The sequence below is a fragment of the Bidens hawaiensis genome, unplaced genomic scaffold (genome assembly GCF_021521415.1).
Source record: "Bidens hawaiensis isolate Kalapana, Puna unplaced genomic scaffold, B.hawaiensis_p1.1 tig00045280_1, whole genome shotgun sequence".
Taxonomy (NCBI): domain Eukaryota; kingdom Viridiplantae; phylum Streptophyta; class Magnoliopsida; order Asterales; family Asteraceae; genus Bidens; species Bidens hawaiensis.
In genome coordinates, this window is record NW_027498038.1 from 79,988 (window position 1) to 101,223 (window position 21,236).

General features: G+C 33.2%; 1 protein-coding gene across 1 annotated transcript; it reads left to right on the plus strand.

The window, feature by feature from the left end:
• The first annotated feature begins 2,195 nt into the window (after nt 1-2,195).
• Nucleotides 2,196-21,186, plus strand: LOC143595517 (uncharacterized). The gene is made up of 2 exons (XM_077074505.1): nt 2,196-2,679; nt 21,110-21,186. Exons 1-2 carry the CDS (start codon nt 2,196-2,198, stop codon nt 21,184-21,186), a joined length of 561 nt encoding a protein of 186 aa, XP_076930620.1.
• The last annotated feature ends 50 nt before the right edge of the window (nt 21,187-21,236 follow it).

The following is a 21,236-nucleotide window of genomic DNA, read 5'->3' on the forward strand; positions in this document are numbered from 1 at the left end:
CTTTCTGAGTTTATGGTCACGCCTCTTCTCAGCTGGGCACGGCTAACTGTTTAACAGGTTACGAGTATCAGTTATCTATTTCTACTACTTCATACTTCTAGGTTAGTGAAACTCTCAACTAATGGGGGTTGGGGGCAATGCCCCTGGTAGCGGGGTCTAGGGGTAGTATCTCCAGGCAGGGTCCAAGGGACAGAGCCCCTGGCTGGGGTCGAGCTGCCAGGTCAGCTTGGAAAAACTTTATTTTCATTAATAAGCCTTTATCAAAAATTCATCAGAAAAACGAGTCGAGTTAAGTTTTACAACCATTCGGATTGCATATGAAACCAATCGCATCACATGGCTAAAGGAATCGCATCACATGGGTCAACGAGTCGCATCGCATGGGTCAACAAGTCGCATCGCATGGATGTAACCAATCCCATCGCATGGGTCAACGATTCGCATCGCATTTTTCCAACGAATCGCATCGCATGACTATGCGATGCTATTCTTGTTTATGCGATCAGATTTGGGGTTTTCTTCATTTAACCATTCTTTTACTCATTTTGCCCTTAAACACTACTTATGTCCTATTTTGCAGTTCTGGTGAGTTTTAGGTCGTAACAACTTGGTCTTCTATCTTTTTCATGGCCCAGAGGTTGCTCGTTCACCTCGATCTGCTCCCCATTAACTCGCGGCTCAGCAACTTTATGTTTTTCTAGCATTTAACAGCCCGATCTACTATCCTATCGACTGTCATGGCAAACCAACCTCAAACACTTAGCCTTATTAATTAAGGCGTACCTCCTTGGAGCCGGTTTGCGTACCTCCTTGAAGCCGGGATTAGTGCTTCGTTTCTTGTTGTTTAGGTGAAGAACTAACACAAACTTGTTCTAGTCGGATTCGGATCTGGCCGAAATATGGAAAGGGGTGTTTGTGTGTGTTTTAAGTGTGTGGAAGCAAGATGGAAATGAAGGTTTTAGGGTTTTAGGATTTTAGGGAGGGTCAAAGGTGTTTATATACCCTCAAGCCTATAGACCTTAGGCCCATCACCATTCTCAAGTCCATAAATAATCCTAAGCCTACCACCCAATTGCTTTATTACTTAACAAAATTTAATAGCGACACACATTTAATAATAAAACTTTCTTTTTATTTACTATCCTTAAAATACGGATGTTACAAACCTAGAACCCATTTAGTCATAGAAATCTGTACAATTCAAACTCGTTATTAATCTAGCACACAGTATTCAAATAGGTTACTCTTGTGAGTTTATCCCTATCATTTTACATCAACTGTCATTTAAATCACTAGCTAGTTCATATTTCAAGGTGAGTTTGCGTAGCCCTTTTTTAACATTTTTATACATTTTGGGGAGAAACATGTTACAATTACATTATAACATTATTTCAATTTTTACATAATTCATGTTCATGTCATGCATGCTATCTTTTGTACATCTTGTTTTGAGCTGGCTCTAATTAAACTACATTTGGTCATCAAGTGCTCTTATTGACAAAAACTTATTCAACTTGATGGATCTATATTGACTATACACTTGTGTATTGTACGTTCATTAGCAATAATCTAGTCTCCCGGCTATATCAAAGCTTTATAGGTCTGACCCGCCCATCTTTGTTGGCCTAGTTAGGGGACAAGGATGATAGAATTATTAGTTGATATATATTTAGAATATATTATGATTATAGTTTATCAATTTCAGAGATTGAGTTCCTATGTAATTGTGATTTTCTCTTATTCCCTATATAAGGGGTTGAATGGAGATCAATATGGATGAATCAGTTTATACAATTATATCATCTTTCATGGTATCACAGCCCTAATTCCTGGTTTATCGCCCAACCACCTCCGCCCTCTACCTTCCTCGCTACACTCACATCCCCAGTTCACCCCTGCTTTCAGCCATGAGCAAGGATTCTACGCCATCATCTTCTCATCCTAAACCACCATTGGCTTTACACCCAGCTTATTCCGTCACAAATATCAGTACCAAAATCCGTACCCTAGATGAATCCAAACTAACCTACTCGGGCTGGACAAAGCTATTCCTCTTTCATGCTACGGCATATAAAGTAACAGACCATATCGATGGCACCGAACCACCAGCGATAGAATAAGAAAACTATGAATCTTGGAAAGAAATTGGTGCTCTAGTTATGCAGTGGATATATAGAACCATTCACGACGATCTCATGAATCGTGTTCTCGAGATCAACACCACTACTCGTGAAATCTGGCTTAAGCTCAAGAATATTTTTCTCAACAACAAAACGGCTCGAGCCGGACACATTAACCAGCAATTCTCCAACCTAACCCTAACGTCGTGTTCCTCGCTCGACGACTATTGTCAGAAACTAAAGGAACTCGCAAAACAATTAGGTGATGTTGGACAACCAGTTCTTGAGTCTCGATTGGTTACCCAACTTGTTCAAGGGTTGCCACCAGAATATGCAATTGCCGGTGCTCTCATTAACCAGTTATCTCCGACTTGGGATAACACTCCTACTATGCTGAATCATGAAGAGATGCATATCAAAAACCAAGCTCGTCAAAGCACGTCGTCCACGGTGCTTGCTACCACAACCGAACCACCCGACTCTCGTGGTCCGTCATCTTCCAATCAAGGCAAAGGCGGGTTTTCTTCAAACCGCGGTGGCTGGGGGTACCAAGGAAGAGGTGGTCGGGGTGGCCGTGGTCATAATCGAGGACAGGGAACCTATTCCGGATCATATTCAGGTCGCGGATATCAACAGCAACCACGCCAAACATCTGGCCCAATAGCCCATGGCCCAATCAGTGGAGTCCACCACCCACCCAATACCCTTCCCAGCCTCCATATTCGGGTCTTCAGCTCCCGCCTCGCTGGATAGCTCAGTGGCAAGGTTCTAGCAGACAAGCCCCATATAATCAAATTCCATCTTCCACTCCCGGCTCGTCCAGCAACTCACCAGCCTCGTCTTCATTCGCTGGGTACACGGATTATAACTTATCTGACTTAGCTCAAACAATGCAACAAATCAACCTACACGGTAAAGACCCATGGCGTATGGACTCCGGAGCAACTTCCCATCTTACCTCCGACCCAAGTAAAATTTCCAATTGCATGTCATCTTTTCCTGTTAAGTCTATTTACGTCGGAAATGGCAACTCATTACCAATTAAAGGATCCGGACACACCACCTACACTGTCCCCCGTTTAAACGATATCCTTTATGCCCCAAATATTATTAAAAATTTATTATCCGTCCGTAAATTCAATATTGATAACCAAACTTCTACAGAATTTGATCCTTATGGTTTTACTGTGAAGGATTACAAGACTAGGGCCCCTCTTTCCCGCCACGATAGCACATTCAATCTTTATCCATTCACTCAATCGGCGAACCCATCAGCTTTTGTCATCACCACCTCGGATCAATGGCATCACCGGCTTGGCCATCCCGGGGATACTATCTTAAATTTATTACGTTCTCGTTTTTCTATTTATTGTAACAAACCTACGGGTTCACCTATTTGCAATTCTTGTCAATTATCAAAACATGCACGTTTACCGTTTTATGATTCTCAATCTATTACTTTTGCACCGCTTGATATTATAAATTGTGATTTATGGATGTCGCCGGTATTAAGTAATTCCGGTTATAAATACTATATGGTTCTTGTTGATAATTTTACACAATTTGTTTGGGTCTACCCATTAAGATACAAATCTGAAACGTTTCCCACGTTTGCAAAATTTCATAAATTCGTTGCCACTCAATTTAACCTTAATATTAAAACATTTCAATGTGATTTAGGGGGAGAATTCGATAATAATGAATTTAAAACTTTCGTTAACACACATGGCCTCGTGTTTCGTTTTTCATGCCCTCAAACATCCCAACAAAATGGCCGCTCCGAGCGCATGATTCGAAGATTAAATGACATTGTTCGCACCCTCCACACCCGTTTGGATCCTAATTGGCGGGAAGCCATGAACATTGAATTTACGGCTTTACAGGAAAATGACACATGGGAATTGGTTCCGCGACCCCATGATCACCCGGTGATTCAATGTGTATGGCTATTTCGCCACAAATTTAAATCGGACAGTTCATTAGACCGGTATAAAGCATGACTTGTGGTTAACGGTAAATCTCAAACTGTGGGAGTGGATTGTGATGACACTTTTAGTCCGGTTGTTAAACTGGCTACGATTCGTACAGTACTAAGTTTGGCAGTTTCGCGTAATTGGCCAATTCACCAACTCGATGTAAAAAATGCTTTCTTGCACGGGGACCTTCAAGAAACAGTATTCATGCATCAACCACCAGGATTTGTTGACTATCGTGCTCCAACACATGTTTGTAGACTAAATAGATCTCTCTACGGCCTTAAACAAGTGCCCCCGTACATGGTATACTCGGTTTTCTAATTACAATATTGCACACGGGTTTCATAGTAGTACGTGTGACAACCTATTATTTGTCTACTCTCATGGGGGTAAGTTAGCTTATTTATTGCTCTACGTTGATACAATCATTGCAACACCGGGAATTCGCCATGAGTGATTTGGGTCCTCTACACCATTTTTTGGGTATTACGCTTACTCGTGACAACAATGGTCTTTTACTGTCACAGACCGCATATTCTAAGGATATCATTGCTCGTGCTGCTTTACAATCTTGTAAACCATGCTCGACACCGGTTGATACATCGGCCAAGTTAAGTACCACAGAGGGGAACTATTATCTGATGGTTCTGAATATCGGGCTCTTGCGGTGGCTTTGCAATACCTTACGTTTACCCGCCCCGATATTACTTATGCTGTTCAGCAGGTCTGTTTATTTATGCATGCGCCTAGAGATTCTCATTTTACATTTATGAAACGCATTATTCGATATATTAGCAGTTCTATGACTATGGCATTTGTATAGCACCATCTCGTGCCACCGAGTTACGGGCTTATTCGGATGTCGATTGGGGTGGCTGTCTGGATTCCCCGTCGTTCCACCTCCGGCTATTGTGTATTTCTTGGAGGAAATTTAATTTCTTGGTCTTCTAAACAACAACCTACTATCTCTCGGTCTAGTGCGGAGGCTGAATACCGTGCGGTCGCAAATGCGGCTGCTAAGACCACATGGCTTAGTAACGTTTTGCTGGAGTTGCATACCCCGTTAACCAAAGCTACCATTGTTTATTGTGATAATATATATGCTGTTTATTTATCACATAATCCGGTCCCGCATCAACGAACGAAGCATGTGGAAATTGACACACATTTTTTTCGGGAGAAGGTCCGGTTGGGTCATATTCGTATCCTTCATATTCCATCCGCTTTTCAATATGGTGATATTTTTACCAAGGGGCTCTCTCGACAACTTTTTGAATCTTTTCGTGACAGTTTAAGCGTCCATCGCACTCCCGCTCAAACTGAAGGGGTGTATTAGTTGATATATATTATGATTATTTTTTATTAATTTAAGAGATTGAGTTCCTATGTATTTATGATTTTCTGTTACAGTAGAAACTCAATAACTTAATACTCGATTATTTAATAAACTCTCTAAGATAATATTTTTTGCCGGTCCCGACTCGGGGATAGGGTGCTAGATTAATAATTCGCTAAAATTATAAGATAATACAGTTTTGATAATTTCTTTAGACCCCATATAAAATATAAATTAATAATTCCTTATACATAGCATATTACATGAATGATTTATGAATGTTTCTTGAAAAATAACTCAATTGTCTTTTGTTTTTTGTTGAAATCAATTTCCCCTTGAATCTCGTTTCTAATTTTCCTTAGCATGGTAAGAACTTCTGGTGTTGTTTTCTCATAGCTCAACAAGAAATTGTTCAATGTGATTGCCGCTTTAATAGCTTCGTTTCGCGAAGGGGGCTCCATTGTAGAACTTTCATCATCTTCTTCATCGATATCATCTTTATTAATTCCAATAACGCTTTCAATAATTTCTTCATCAGTCAACAACTGTGCAACTACATTTTCTTTTGGGTGAGTCAGAACATTCTACTATAAATTAATAAAATATTAATTAATATATAAATTAATAATTATTAATTTATCGATTAATTAATAACTTTTTTAATTAATAAATTTTGATGGTCCCAAGTGTATTATTTTATAAAGTTTCTACTGTATTTCTTATATAAGGGTTTGAATGGAGATCAATATGGATTCGATGAATCAGTTTATACAATTATATCATTTGAAATCTTAATCTGCAGCACATGTCAACGAGGTTTGATTGTTCACGTGATTCCCTTTGAAGTGTACAAGTTTCCCTTAATTAAATGCGTGACATATGAATTGTTTATAATTTTTTTTCATTGATCCAGTGTGTCAAAACCTATGTTAGTCACCAATTAAATATTTTCAGTTGACGCTTGTTTTCAACATGTTTCAAGTAACAACGCGTGAACATTTTATACAAGATTGCAACACTTTGGGATTGGACATAGTTTAATCAATTGGAAGATTTTGTTTTTCTTGTTACTTAGATTTAACTATTTGCTTTTATGTACTTAATTCTAACTTAATTAATATCGTAACTTTAACGGCAATCATGAGACTTTGAACAACCTTGTCGTGCCCCAACGTATTCTGTCGTCGGTTGTGGTTTGACAATCATGTACTAAATTGAATTTGTCCTTCTGATTGAATCATACATGGGTGATGGTTAAGGCTTAAAATTTTAGAGTCTCAGATTCGAAAGTTGACTCAATACAGTTTTAATATAGCAATGATTTTCCTCCTTGATGGTGTTTCTGGGTGAGCCAATTATACAACGTCAAAATTAATATGAATAGCTGACATCCTGTTTCAGAAAGACTCACCAAAATCATTGACAGATCCAGTGTGTAATTAGGCTGGGCACATGCCCACCGTAGAAAGTTTAAAAACCCATGGTTTCTTACCGTAGCTTTAGTATTAAAGTTATTACTTTGTATTATTCCTACAAATTGCTACACTTGACAAAACTGGTTTAGTTTTATCTTCTCGTTCTAAAGTTTTCACATTTAACGTAATTTCATTTTGAGTTGATTTTATTTATTAAAGTTAACTACTTAAATAATTCTTGGAAACCCCCCCCCCCCCCCCGCCCCACACTCTTTTCCCCCTCTGGTGTGATGATAAAGGTGTGTGTTACCCAGCAAAGGCTGGGGTTCGAGCCGCACAAGAGGCAAAAGGTGTAGCATTAGGGTGTACATGGGTCAGTTTGGGGAGGTTTTAGTTTAAACCCATAACTATGACCAATATGTTGGTTAATAGATAGCCATAACCGATCCGTTTTGACGGTTTTGGTTAACCAATTTTGAAGGTTATAGCAAGTATGTTATAGGTCGGTTAACCGTGAGCTAAACAATATAATTAAGCCTAAAAGTTGGGTGCCAAACATTACCAAAAAAATCAAATGACGTAATCTAACAGAATATATAATCATATTATTAATACTATATATTCAAACAAACAATAAATGCATTAACTTCTTTAGTAAAACTAAATCATATAGTATAAAATAAGATCATCATTACTTCATTAGTTTGTTACCTTCTATTTCTCCAAATTATCAACATCTTCTAATTGTACTTCATAAAGTTAAGAATTGTGTTAATGCGACAGTTCGGTTATGCTGGGTATGGAATTATTTTTAACCAAAGCTGACCCGGATCTAACGATTTTCAAATATTCAGTAAACCGACCCACCGATTTTGTCGATTATAGGTTAAAAATGGTTCGTTTATATCAGTTGTGGTTCGGTTAACGATTCGGACGCTTAATTTGCACACCCCTATGAGAATAAATAAATTAGTCAAAAAAAAAAAAAAGGTTTGTGTCTAAATCTAATCACACATTTTGTTCAAAACAGAAACAGTTTAGGTCTCAATCTAATCACACATTTAATTTTTTTTTAGTTTAAAATTAAAATTTTACATTATTCAGTTATAAGGTTTTTATTTGTAAATTTTCTTAATATTTCTCCATGTTTAATTTCATCTATTTAATTATAACTAAGGTGTCGACCCGACTCAAATTTTGTACCAACCAAAATCTCAAACATACCCCCCCCCCCCCCCCCCCCCCGCCCTTCTCAAAAAAACGGGGAAAATTTTTTGTATCCTTTTTTTACGGGGTATTGGGGTGGAACAAGTTCCAAACCTTGTTCGAAAAACAAAACCATGTAATTAATTAATTAGGTGCTCGCCCCTTCTTTTCATGCCGATTATGCTTGCAATAGAATTTTAAAACATATCCTAATATAGAAAAGTTAAACCATACCATTAAGAGACTTTTAGATGTGTGGCTGTCTATGGTGGTATTAGAATAAAAGTTAAAACGCGTTTCACAAAAAATCCCCACATTAGTTTTATTCTAGTATTTCGTGGAACATAAATTCTTTTGCCACGTCAAGTCTAATTTTCTTATTTCTATCTTTTTCTTTATTACACTGCCTCAATATTTATTCTTCGTGTTTTTATGTTTATTCGATCAAAGAATATTCTTACTTATTATCTTGAAGGAATATCCAAATCCACATGCGAAAACAATTTTATATATTATTTTACAAAATCTTTATAAACAAACTAGGTTTTATCCCCCGTATTACTTGTTTTCATTTTTCATTTCTAATATTTATATATCTTTTTAGATTTTAATTTTATTTATTATAAGGAAGTTAATAATATACTTAAGGTTTGATAATTAAGGGTTTCACAAATAAATAAAATATTATAACCCGTTTAAAGTTATCAGGGTTTGGTGAGACCTATGATCCGCTTATTTTTTTACTATAAATTTTTTTCTTAATTATAAATAATAAATAATATCTTTTTTTTAAAAAAAAATTGGATATTAATTTTTTGGATATTCTTATTTTATAGGATTTTCATATCAAATATTTAGTGAGATTAATTTTTAATATAATGGAATGTTATAACCCGTTTAAAAGGTATTCGAGTTTTGATTCATACCCATAAATTCGGGTCAAATATATGAGACGCCTCCATTTAGAAATAAAGCAATTTGATGACTTGCTGGGATATAGAAAATAACTAGAGAGCTTTTAAAAGTTTTGTTTATATATACATATTTAAGATTTAAAATAATTTAGAAAGTCCAAGTAAAAAAAAAATAACTCTTGTACACTTTATATTACCCTCCAAAAAAGAAAAGGAAAGAAAGAAAACATGTACTACATGATTTAGTACATGGTTGCTACTACACAATGAGGCAGTGACAGTTGCATGCTATCTACGTAAAGAGAAGCATACGAAAATGAAATTGCATCGATTTGAATCTGAATATCGAAATGTATAGAGAAAAATAGCACGTCATGAAGATTTATTTGGAAATCATGGAATAAGATATCTCATTGTAAAAATGAGCGATAAAAAATAAGAACACATTGATTTATAAGAAGTACAAATATATCGTATTTAAGTTGGCTCAATTTAAGTTAAATTTATTTCTTAATTTAAACATGTCCACCTTTGAATAAAGTTTAAACCTTTCAGTTTAAAATAAGCATTTCACATAGATATATTCAAATGTACAATACCAGCAATATTTTAGAAGTTAAATTTCTATCGAAACGTGAACCTGTCCGATTCTGATTAAAAATTTTGGGATTACTCTATAGAATAGTTATCAAGTTTTGAAATTATTTTAATTAGGTTACTCATAAAATATTTTGTTCCAATCAGGTCATAAAAATTTTCTTTTATTCCAATCCTAGAGATTTTACCTAGATAACAAGTTATCTAGGTTTTTTATAATTTTTAAATAGTTTGACATTGCAAACATTTCTTTAAAAATTGAAAAAATTAGAAAAATTGAGAAAAATAAGTTTTAAATTGCGAAAAATGGCAAAATAATAATAAGAACATATTAATAATATTGTAATTTTATGCAATTTTCATATATATATAGGGATGTTATTTTAAAAAGACAATGTTTTTTAGGAATGGTAAGAATAATTATGGGCCATTAGATTAGGGGATCCAAGGGTTGAAATTTAAAATTACCAAAAACCGACATAGTTTCCTAGAATTACTTTTTCACCATTATAACCGACATAGTTTTCTAGAATTATTCTTTTACTATAAATTTTAATGCCAAATGTCAAAAATATATTGGTTCTTACCATTCCTAAAAAATTCTATATTCTTATTTGAACCCTTTTATATATATATATATAGGGGAGGGATATTTTGAGAACCATGTTGAATTTTAAGAACGTAAGAACTCAATTCTAGGTCACATATTTAATTAAATGGATTGTAATATGTGGTTGAGATTAAATTTGGCAAAAAAAGTCAAAGTAGGAGAGATAATAAATATGTAAATGGTTACACTAACTTTTACGTCCGTTACACATGTGTAAAAAGTCGACTCGGTGCGTAAAAAATTCTGTAATTTTTTTATGTGTATGTAACTTACATATATTACGCATGTGTAAAAAAAATTCAAAAAAAAATCGTTACACTAAGTTCTTTCGAGTTCTTAAAAATCAAAGGGGTTCTTAATTGAAATCTCTCCTATATATATATTTGCAATTTTTTGCAATTTAAAAATTATTTTTCTCAATTTTTACTAATTTTTTCAATTTAAAAAAAAAATATTATGCAATGTGTCACACCCCAACCTAAGACGGATATGCTAGGGTGCGAACCATTGGTTCACAGCTCACAAGATACTATCATACAATTTAAAGTGACAATATCTAATTATTTATTTATTACAAAATTTCAATCGATTACATAAATTTAACAAATCACCAAAATAAAAATAGTACACAAATATCTTTGATTCCATTAACTAAGGTCTCTCTAAGTGTTTCTTCATCTTATCTTCAACCAAATGATAACCTGCAAATGCATACAAAATAATATAAATTTGTCAACACAAGGTTGAGTGAGAAAAGTCACCAGTTTTGACAATAATAATATATATAAGCAAAATGAGCAAAACTGATTATGTGAGTATAAATCAATCAAACCAAGAGAAAATAGTTGTGTTAGTTGACCGTCGCCTTGCAAATCGGGCATTGGCTACTATTACTAGCATATAAAAATGTGGGTGTCGATTGACCATCGCCATTAGAATCGGGCTTTGGCTACTAATACGTTGTATGATCATACTTTAATGTGATTATGATGGACCTCACCGGATGCGATAAAGTAAACAATTAAACAAATAGCAATTAATCATTCAATTGATAACATACAACACTCAGAGTTTGCTAGTGCGAATAATATATAATATATAAATACCGATAAGTATGCAAGTGTCCCTAAAACATTTAAAATTTGTAAAAATAAGGGAATGACTTTTCACCTTGACGATTAAGCGAATAAACCGAGAGATAGAAAAAACGAGCAAAGTTAACGTGACAAGTTTTCTGATCCAAACAGACATGTGACTTATACAAAATAAAATAGAGTCAAAACCGAGAACATAACCGCTGGAATCAATCCAAACGGACATCTAAAACTTCGGTTATGAGATTTTCAGTAAATAAGCGAGCTGGTAATGACCAGAATCCGAATAGTGAGTTGAAAGTCGGGTTTTGGTCAGTACACTCAAAATCTCGAGATAAAACTAAAAGTCTTCTGGACCGAAAGTCAGTTCCGACCAGAAGTGATAGAAATCGATTGGTCAACGTTATGCCCTTAAACAGGTTAGAGTCCAACTGAACCATGAATTCCCCTCAATCACAGAAATTGATTGAGGGTTATTGATCATTGAACAATAAGGAATAACTTTTCGTAAGACAATTTACCCGGATTATGAATGGAACAAGGAGATAATCGAGGTCAAACGGATCTTAAACATCAAATTCAAACCATAGATGAAAGAACTTAAATAAACTTTATGAAATTGATAAAAGAGAAGGAGAATTTCGTGGGATATGGGAAGGATGGTTGGAAATCAGTAGTTTTCAGGGTTTAGAAATGGGTTTTGATTAAATATTGAGAGTTATAATGCATTTATTGAAGTAATCAAGTCGATTAGGAAACGAAATATGCAATTAATTACAAAATCAAGCCAAATAACTTCAAGATTTCGGTCATGACAACAAGAAAACGAATTTGGAGTTATTATGATATTATAAGACTTAACTTGGGGCTTACTATAAATGCGATTTTTAGCCGTTTTAAGCGATTTTAAGGGGGTTTAAGCACAGTTTGACGAGTTTGAAAGTTGTGAGAATATAAAATAGGTTAAACCAAATAAAATTCAAGTTTTTATTAATACAAAAGGTTCGAATTACATTCCCGAGTTGGGTAAACAAATACGAATATGAAAAATCCGAGATGTTACACAATGTCAAACTATTTAAAAATTAAAAAGAAAAACCTAGATAACCTACTATGCAGATAAAATATCTAGAATTGTAAAAACAATGAAAGTTTAGTGACCTGATTTGAACAAATATTTTATGAGTGACCTGATTAGAACAATTTCAAAACTTAGTTACTATTTTAAATAGTAATCCCTAAAATTTAAACCAAAATATATGCAAAAATAAGCATTTCGAAACCATATTTTAGAGTGACCTAACATAATATATTTTTTGTAAGAGAAAAATAATATATGTGAAAAGTTCATTGTAAACACCAGAATATAAAAAAAAGTAAAGTAAATAAAAAAAACTTGTGGCGTGCAACCTATGTGTGCGTGACTGCAAACAAAAAAATTGTGAGAGGGTTTTGCAAATTATAATGTGGGGTTTTGAGTGTTTGTGAATGAAGAAAGAGAAAAGATAGTGATTTTTTATAAATTTTGGAAACTTTTGTTTGCTCTGATTTATTTTTTAATATTTGTTGAAAATGCTTGTAAGTAAATGAAAGTAATGATAAAGTTATAAAAAAATTTTAATTGGAAATAATAGAGTAAATATAGTTATATAAAAATGAGGATGGTGGATGGACTAGAAATCCTAAGTTAGAACTATATTCATAGTGTACACAAACATTAAGCCTTGTGCTCAGTAAAATGAAAATAATTTTGTCTGATACCTCTGGTATCAGAGGCTTGTGCTCAAGTTTTTAAAAGTTAATGTTAGAGCCTTGAGCTCAGTAATAAATTAAACATTAAGCCATGTGCTTAGTAAAAATTGAAAATAAAATTTTTTTTAATTGAAGATGATTCTGAAGAATCACACCAACAAAATACTGAAGTTATCAACTTTAGTGAAAACTAAAGAGGTTTTTCAGTCGGATTATATGATTAATTCTGACCAATTAACAAATATAAGCAAGCTTAAGTTCAAGCTGATAATAGACACGTTTTTAATCAACATAATAGTTTACAAAGCCTAATTTCAAAGGTTTTTCAAGAAAAAATAAAATCCTTAACTGCTTTAATACTGAAGAATTTTCCGTAAACATAAAGGATATATCGGGAAAAGTATTTTTGCCACTCTTAACTAAAGGAGAAATAGCAAAAAGACTTTTGACTATTAAACCCGAATTAAGAAAATCAATAAACATGGTGCATATAGGAGTAGTAAAAATCCTACTAAAAACACAATTCAGAGATGGAATTAATTTTTCTATTAATATAGCTGTTGTTGATAATAGAATCATTAACAGACAAGATGCTCTCATAGGGTCAGTACAAGTAAATTTAGCATATGGTAAATTTATGTTTACCGTATATCCTAAATTTGCTTTACACCGAGATTCAAAAGATTTCGATAAAACTCTTAGTTTCATATATCAGTGTGAAAGAACTGATCTTATGGAACCAGGAAATAAAGTATTTACGATTAATAATTTAATATCGTATGCTATAACCAACAGTACTCATTGTATAGAGTATAAAGAAAAAGAGAGTATAAAAATCGAAGATATATTCTCAGATATAATAACAGTTGAGGAAAGTAAATTTACTGAACCCTCACAATTACAAGAAAATTGGGCAATTAATATAGCTCGAAATAAACAAAGTCTAGAGTCTAGACCCAGACATAGCTTTTCTGGACATACACTAAGAATTAGAGAACCAGCTTCTACTTCTACAGAAGCACAATTAATACAATCTATGCCGGAAAGAATAGATAAATATGGAGAAATTCTTAAAGAGGTTATAGGAATATAATGTCTTTAACACCAATTCTATATGCAACTAAAGCTTTAGATGATGTAATCAACTTTGAAGATGCTAAAATAATTTTAAATTTAGATAGAATTAATAGAACAAGAGTTGATTTTATGTTAAAAGATAAAATAAAAGCTCAAAACATAATATTCTTCAAACAAGAAATATTTACCGCCAAAAAGAAACTCTTTAAGCTTAAAGCAAGAAAAACTCTTATAACTATAACATGAGTTCTCTTGTAAAGTTAGAAGAATTAATTAGAGATCTAATTAGTAAAGTAGAAAAATTATCTACTAATGAAAATCTAGAGGCTATAGCCGCAAAGATCATTAAAGATGTCTCTGAAAAAATTGATAAAAGAGAGGAAGTTAAGCCTCAAAAGCTAGAACAGCACACTAAAATCTTCAACAAAAAAGGAAGATTTCAAAAATACTCTTTTCATAAATTTATAGTAGGAAATCCGTCATTTGGGAGTTCTTAGTGTCCAAATGCATTAAAATGGCCTTTCGGTATAAAAGAACAATAAAATATCAAAAGAAACAATTCTTGGAGAATTGTAAAGACTCGACAAAGATGTCATAAGATGTCAAAATCCATGTGCTAATCTTTAAAACCCATGTGACTGTGTTTTAGAGCAATAATGACTAATATGAAGATTAACCTTCAAATAGAAAAATGTCACATAATTCAAAAACTCAGCATAATTCATGACAATTGGAATATGCATCCAGGTGACAAATTAAAAATTATATCCGAGCTAATAAAGCAAAAACAAAAGCTTGAAAAAGAAAATTCAAAAGCTTAACAAAACTAAAAAATGAGTTCTATTTCTCAAAAACTAGAATAAATCTTTGATAATCAGCTTAAGACATGCTCAGCTGAGCAAATACATGAACTAGTTCAATTAATGTCACTAATTGATAAAGAATGCGAACAACAGTTTTATGAAAATAAGAGTCTTATAGACAAATATTTTCCAGAACAAGATTTCACTATAAAGGAACCTAAAACTAAAAAAGAAATCACTTCAGAACCTATAACTGAAGATGAAATTTCTTCTGAAGAAGAAACTCCTATATACAATAGTAGAACAAATCGAGCCAGTACTAGTTATACTAGCCACAAAAAGAAAAATACATAATTTTCTATGCCTTATCACAAAGGTATACCAAATTCTAATAATGGAAGTTCAACCGCAATTGAAACCATTAAAATCCGGTAAAGCCGACTCAAATCCGCAGGATATCTTGTTTTCATAATTTTAGAAATTAATTTCAAAGATTATAGTTTTTTAATTTACAGATAAATGAGTAAAAATCATCGAAGTATAACAGTTATGAGATAGATATACCTTAGATCTCCATTGTCTCTGAACCTTAGTGACAAATGACCAATCCAATCATTACTTTCCTATGACCTCCTGCCTTGACGGAATTAAAAATGACTCCAGGACTCCAGGTTTCATAACACGACTTAGAGATGTTGACAAAAGGAAATATTTTATTTCATAACTGTCCTTCCCGAGGAAGAACTTCTGGATATTTACATCATTTTTCCCTAAGGGGGAGCTTACTCACACATCGCTTAAGGTTACACAAATAAAATTAAACTTCTTGGGAGAGCATTCGATGCCTCTATCCCTTACATATGTTACAATATATAGAAAAAAATGAGCGTAAAGTTCTTTTTGTTTACGTAAGTGCTTAGGTAATCTTTTACATAATTGAACCCATGTGGGATCCTAGTCACGTGTCCTCCACTATTCGACTGAGAGGTTGTCGCTTTGCCAGCTTTATTCGCGTGTTTGCTTTTCTTTAATCAATGAACCTATGTGTAGGGTCCAATTCACGTGTATCCTCCATTATTTCATCTGAGAGGATGTCGCTTTGTCTGCTTTCTTCACATGCATGGTTTTCTATTATGCGTATTAGTTCTTGGCACAATAATTTTTTGGTGCCAGGGCATACATCAAGCTCATTGAGGATAATTCGCTGCTCAATGGTTTCTATTGCATGCTTTTCATGCACAGGTTGGGGGGTTCCGCTATAACTAATGGTTACGCAGTTTTGGCTGCAGTAATTAATTTTCTTGAAACTTCCAATCGTAATTTGTTAATAGTGTTTAAGATTTTAGATATCCATTAACTCTAATGGAGACCCAGTTGCTAACGTCTTATCGTTCTTCCATTATTTTGGAAGGTTGGACATTTCTTGTTTTGGCTATTCCTACCTCCAAAAGATGCAAGGCGGGAAAGCTTTTTTCTTGATACCAATCTGGTAATGTAGAAGTGCACTCTATGTAAATGTTGGCATCTTTAGCTGCTGCTATCTTCTTTCGGAAGGTTTTTACAAGTTGATTTCTTGTAAGTTTGCTGAAGGATAAGTATTTTTAAGTAATCCAGCAGAGAATGCTAGATTGACTAAATGAGGATCCGCTCCCGGACAGAAGTTTTATAGACTTTTTGTCATTTTGCCTTTTGTGAATACATGTTTGACTTCAAAGTCTTCAGGACTAAGGTCCCTGGCTTTTAACCAAGCTGATCAGAATTCATCTAAACTAATTAGATCGATTTCTTTATTTTGGATCTCTATTCTTTTCTCCTTTCTTTTTTCAAATGGTGAATTTGAAAAGCTAACCGGTGAGGTTTTCTTTGTTGTTACTACAGGCATGGGAAAGATAATAACCCTTAATGATATTTCTTTTCTTCCAAATTTTGCAGAATATCTTGTGGCTTCTTGTTGAGCTTGTAACAAAGTGCCAAATTTTTTGAAGGGAACCGTTGTATTCTAGACATATCTTGAGAAAATAGCCCAGTTTTCATAGATTCCTCTGTGGTCTCCATAAAAAATGAGGTAGAATCTCATCTTTTGATTTCCTAGAGATATCACCTTTTGAGCATAGGTGGTTTTAATAATTTTTGGCAAACTATCAGCCGTGAACAGATTTGAGTTGGATTTTAAGCAATTCATTGTTAACGCCATTTGCTGTTGCACAGCTTGTAATTCTATTAAAAGAATTTTTCTTTTAGGCGTAGAGCCTTGATTTTTTTTCTCTTCTTCCATCACATTTCTTTTCTAAATGTGGGTGTGATGTATTTGGTGAAAGAGACGTATCCTATTTATAGAAAAAAGATTACGTCATTGCTTACACATTTTGAAAGTCACATGTTAAGCTATCAGCTAGCACATTTTTTGGTCCTTCAAGATGTTCAATATTAAAGGAATATCTTGAAAACCACATTTGCCATCTGACTAGGCGTCCTTGTTTGTTATCTTCTAAAATTTTTGTTTTTAGGAAATAAGTGAAGTTTTTATTATCTGTTCTGACCAGAAATTTTACAGGGGTTAGATAAATAGAAAACTTTGAAATGGTGTTTTTTACTGTCAGTAATTCTTTTTCATTACTGTGGTAATTCTTTTCAGCTGGTTCGAAACTTCTAGAGGTGTATTTACAAATTTCCTCCATGTCAGCTATTTTTGCTTTTAAGACCCCTCCCCAAAAATCATTAGAGGCATCGGTTTCAATTATAAAGGAGTCTTCTTCTTTTGGAAGATAAAGTTTTGGAAAACTTGTTAAGTTTTTCTTTATATTTTTAATGTAGTATGTATCAGATTTTTTCCAATCCCATACATAGTCCTTTTCTAGTTTTACCTGTAACGGTTTTCTGAGCTCTGCTAGCTTTGGGATGTAGCTTTCCGCATAAATTAAAACACCTAGAAATATCTATAGATGCTTTTTGTCTTCTAAAGTATCTGGATATTTATGTAAATTTACCAAAATATGTTTTTGCGGACAATGAGTTCCTTGATCTATTTCTAGACCTAAGAAATTTATCTTTATTTTAAAAAATATTTGCTTTCTTTTTTGACAAAATTATTCCGTGTTTTTCAATTGTTTTTTAGAACTGATAAAACATAAAAATAGTGATGTTCCTCAGAGTTAGAAAATATTATAATATCGTCTACATAGACGGTACAATAATCTTCTAGTCCTTTTAAAGCATTTCGCATATGTCTTTGAAATATGCTAGGTGATTGTTTTAATCCGAAAGGGACTAACTTCCGTTGATAATGACCATCAAGACATGTAAATGCAGTTAATAACTGAGATTCTTCATCTAACAGTACCTGCTAGAAACCACTTTTGCAGTTGAAACTAAAAAACATTGTTTTTCCTCTTAAGAGGGTTAATAATTCTTGCATGCAAGGAAGATTATGACTATCTCCTATTGTTGCTGCGTTAACCGCTTTATAATTTACGACCATTCACTTTTTTCCTCTTCTTTTCTCAGCTTCATTTTCAACTAGAAAAGCCAGTGACATATGGGGTGATTTACTTGGAACAATTAATTTTAACTCAAGTAACTCTTTAATTTGTTTGCTAAACTCTTCTCTGTCATGTGGACTGTATTTCATTGGTTTAACTCTGATTACAGTCTTAGGATCTATTAACTTTATTGACGCCTTCATCCATTTTTTGGATTTTTCTGGGTCAATAGGATTTTCTAAGCATACTCTTCAAGTAATGCTTCTATTTTTTGGTATTTTTGTATTTCAAGGAAATACTTTTCTTCTGGTTTTATAACTTCTTGAGTTATATTTGTACCGGGGATTTGTTTTATTTTTGAACCCATTTTCATTGATTCAAGAAAATCAGGTTTCCCTACACGAAGCGCTTTAGTTATTTTCTTAATCAGAATCATTTCATGATTAAGATGGAAAGATATTCTGTCTAACCATTGTGTAAAAGGTCCATACAGATGACAGAAATTATTTCCAATAAGCAGATCTATTCCAGATTCCTGTTGATAAATGGTAGGAATAGGGAATGGTTCTCCTGAAAAATAAAGTATAAGATTTCTACAAACCTTATTTAGTTTAATTGTTTCTTCATTAGCAATTATTACTTTAATATCTTTAGGTGTGTTTTCCCAAAGTTCTTCGGGAATAATGTATTTACTCGCTAAACAGAGACTTGCTCTGGTGTCAACATAGCAATGTGAAGTTATTGTTTTATATCCTTTAAGAAAAATTTTTCCTTTAATATAAATAGAGTTGGGATTGGTTATATTATCATAAACCAATTCTTCTTGTTTTAAAATATTTTGACAAAATTGTAATTTGCCTAATTCATTTTCTTCTCGCATAGCAGTTGTAGTCATTCTGAGTCAGTGGAACCATTGGAAGAGTCCTATTTGACTGTTATTGAATATACCTGAGTATATCCATCGTAAATATTTTCAGAAGGAAAATATCCTTCTTCTTTCGCTTCTAGAATAAGCTTTGTTTTCTCTGGGAATTTTTGTCGATTAGGACATTCGTTGTCATAATTTCCCTTCTCAGAACATATCCAAATCTACATTTTTTCTTTCTCTGCGGATAAATCTTTGGTTTTTCTTTTGAAAAATATTTACTTGGTGTAAATTTTCTTTTCTTGGTTTTCTAAACTTTCTTTTTGTTTTATACTTCTTTTTGAAGTATTTTTTATCTTTGGATGGGTCACATCCAATGGATAATTGAGGTGTTTCAGTTAAAGTACTGCAACATTTTTTGTTAAATCTTTTTAACTGTTTTTGTTTGTTGGAGTAATCACAAAAAACTGCAATTTCTTCTTTAACACTCCTTGTAACAAATCCGAGGAAATGCATAGTTAAAGGGTTCTTTTCTTTATTCCATCTTTCTTTGGCTTTTTCTCCTACGAAGAGGATTTTCATTAAGTAGGCTTCTATCCAAGAATGATATTTACCTGTACTCAACTTGTATAAGTTTTGCTCAAATAAGCAAGTAAAATTGTCTAAAAGACATATATCACATAATTGTGCTTTTGTAAGATTTTACCTTGCTTTTTCCAGCAATTTTTATTTTCTTGGTCTTTATTTGTGAGAAAATCAAGACCTAAGAACATCATATACATGGCATTGATTATTTGATCAAAGAGGTCTATACCATGCATATTTTCATTCCAAGTTGTACCTTTAATGAAGTCTTGGATGATTCCTGAAGATTTGTGCTCTATTAATATTAGTAAGGCCTTAGCATTAGAGAACTCTTCTAGATTAGACTGGATAATGAGACTAATCTTAGTATTCCATTTTTCTATAACTTATTTTCTTTTTCAAGATCGAAGATACAATCTATTTTAATGGTGTCAATTGCGGTTGAACTTCCATTACTAGAATTTGGTATACCTTTGTGATTAGGCATAGAAAATTCTGTATTTTTCTTTTTGTGGCTAGTATAACTAGTACTGGCTCGATTTGTTCTACTATTGTATATAGGAGTTTCTTCTTCAGAAGAAATTTCATCTTCAGTTATAGGTTCTGAAGAGATTTCTTTTTCAGTTTTAGGTTCCTTTATAGTGAAATCCTATTCTGGAAAATATTTGTCTATAAGACTCTTATTTTCATAAAACTGTTGTTCACATTCTTTATCATTTAGTGACATTAATTGAACTAGTTCACGTATTTGCTCAGCTGAGCATGACATCTTTTGTCGAGTCTTTACAATTCTCCAAGAATTGTTTCTTTTGATATTTTATTGTTCTTTTGTACCAAAAGGCCATTTTAATGCATTTAGACACTTAGAACTTCCAAATGACGGATTTCCTACTATAAAGTTTCGAAAAGAGTATTTTTAAAATCTTCCTTTTTCGTTGAAGATTTTAGTGTGCTGTTCTAGCTTTTGAGGCTTAACTTCCTCTCTTTTATCAATTTTTTCAGAGACATCTTTAATGATCTTTGCAGCTATAGCCTCTAGATTTTCGTTAGTAGATAATTTTTCTACTTTACTTATTAGATCTCTAATTAATTCTTCTAACTTTACAAGAGAACTCATGTTATAGTTATAAGAGTTTTTCTTGCTTTAAGCTTAAAGAGTTTCTTTTTGATGGTAACTATTTCTTGTTTGAAGAATCTTATGTTTTGAGCTTTTATTTTATCTTTTAACATAAAATCAACTTTTGTTCTATTAATTCTATCTAAATTTAAAATTATTTCAGCTTCTTCAAAGATGATTGCATCATCTAAAGCTTTAGCTACTTATAGAATTGGTGTTAAAGACATTATATTCCTATAACCTCTTTAAGAATTTCTTCATATTTATCTATTCTTTCCGACATAGATCGT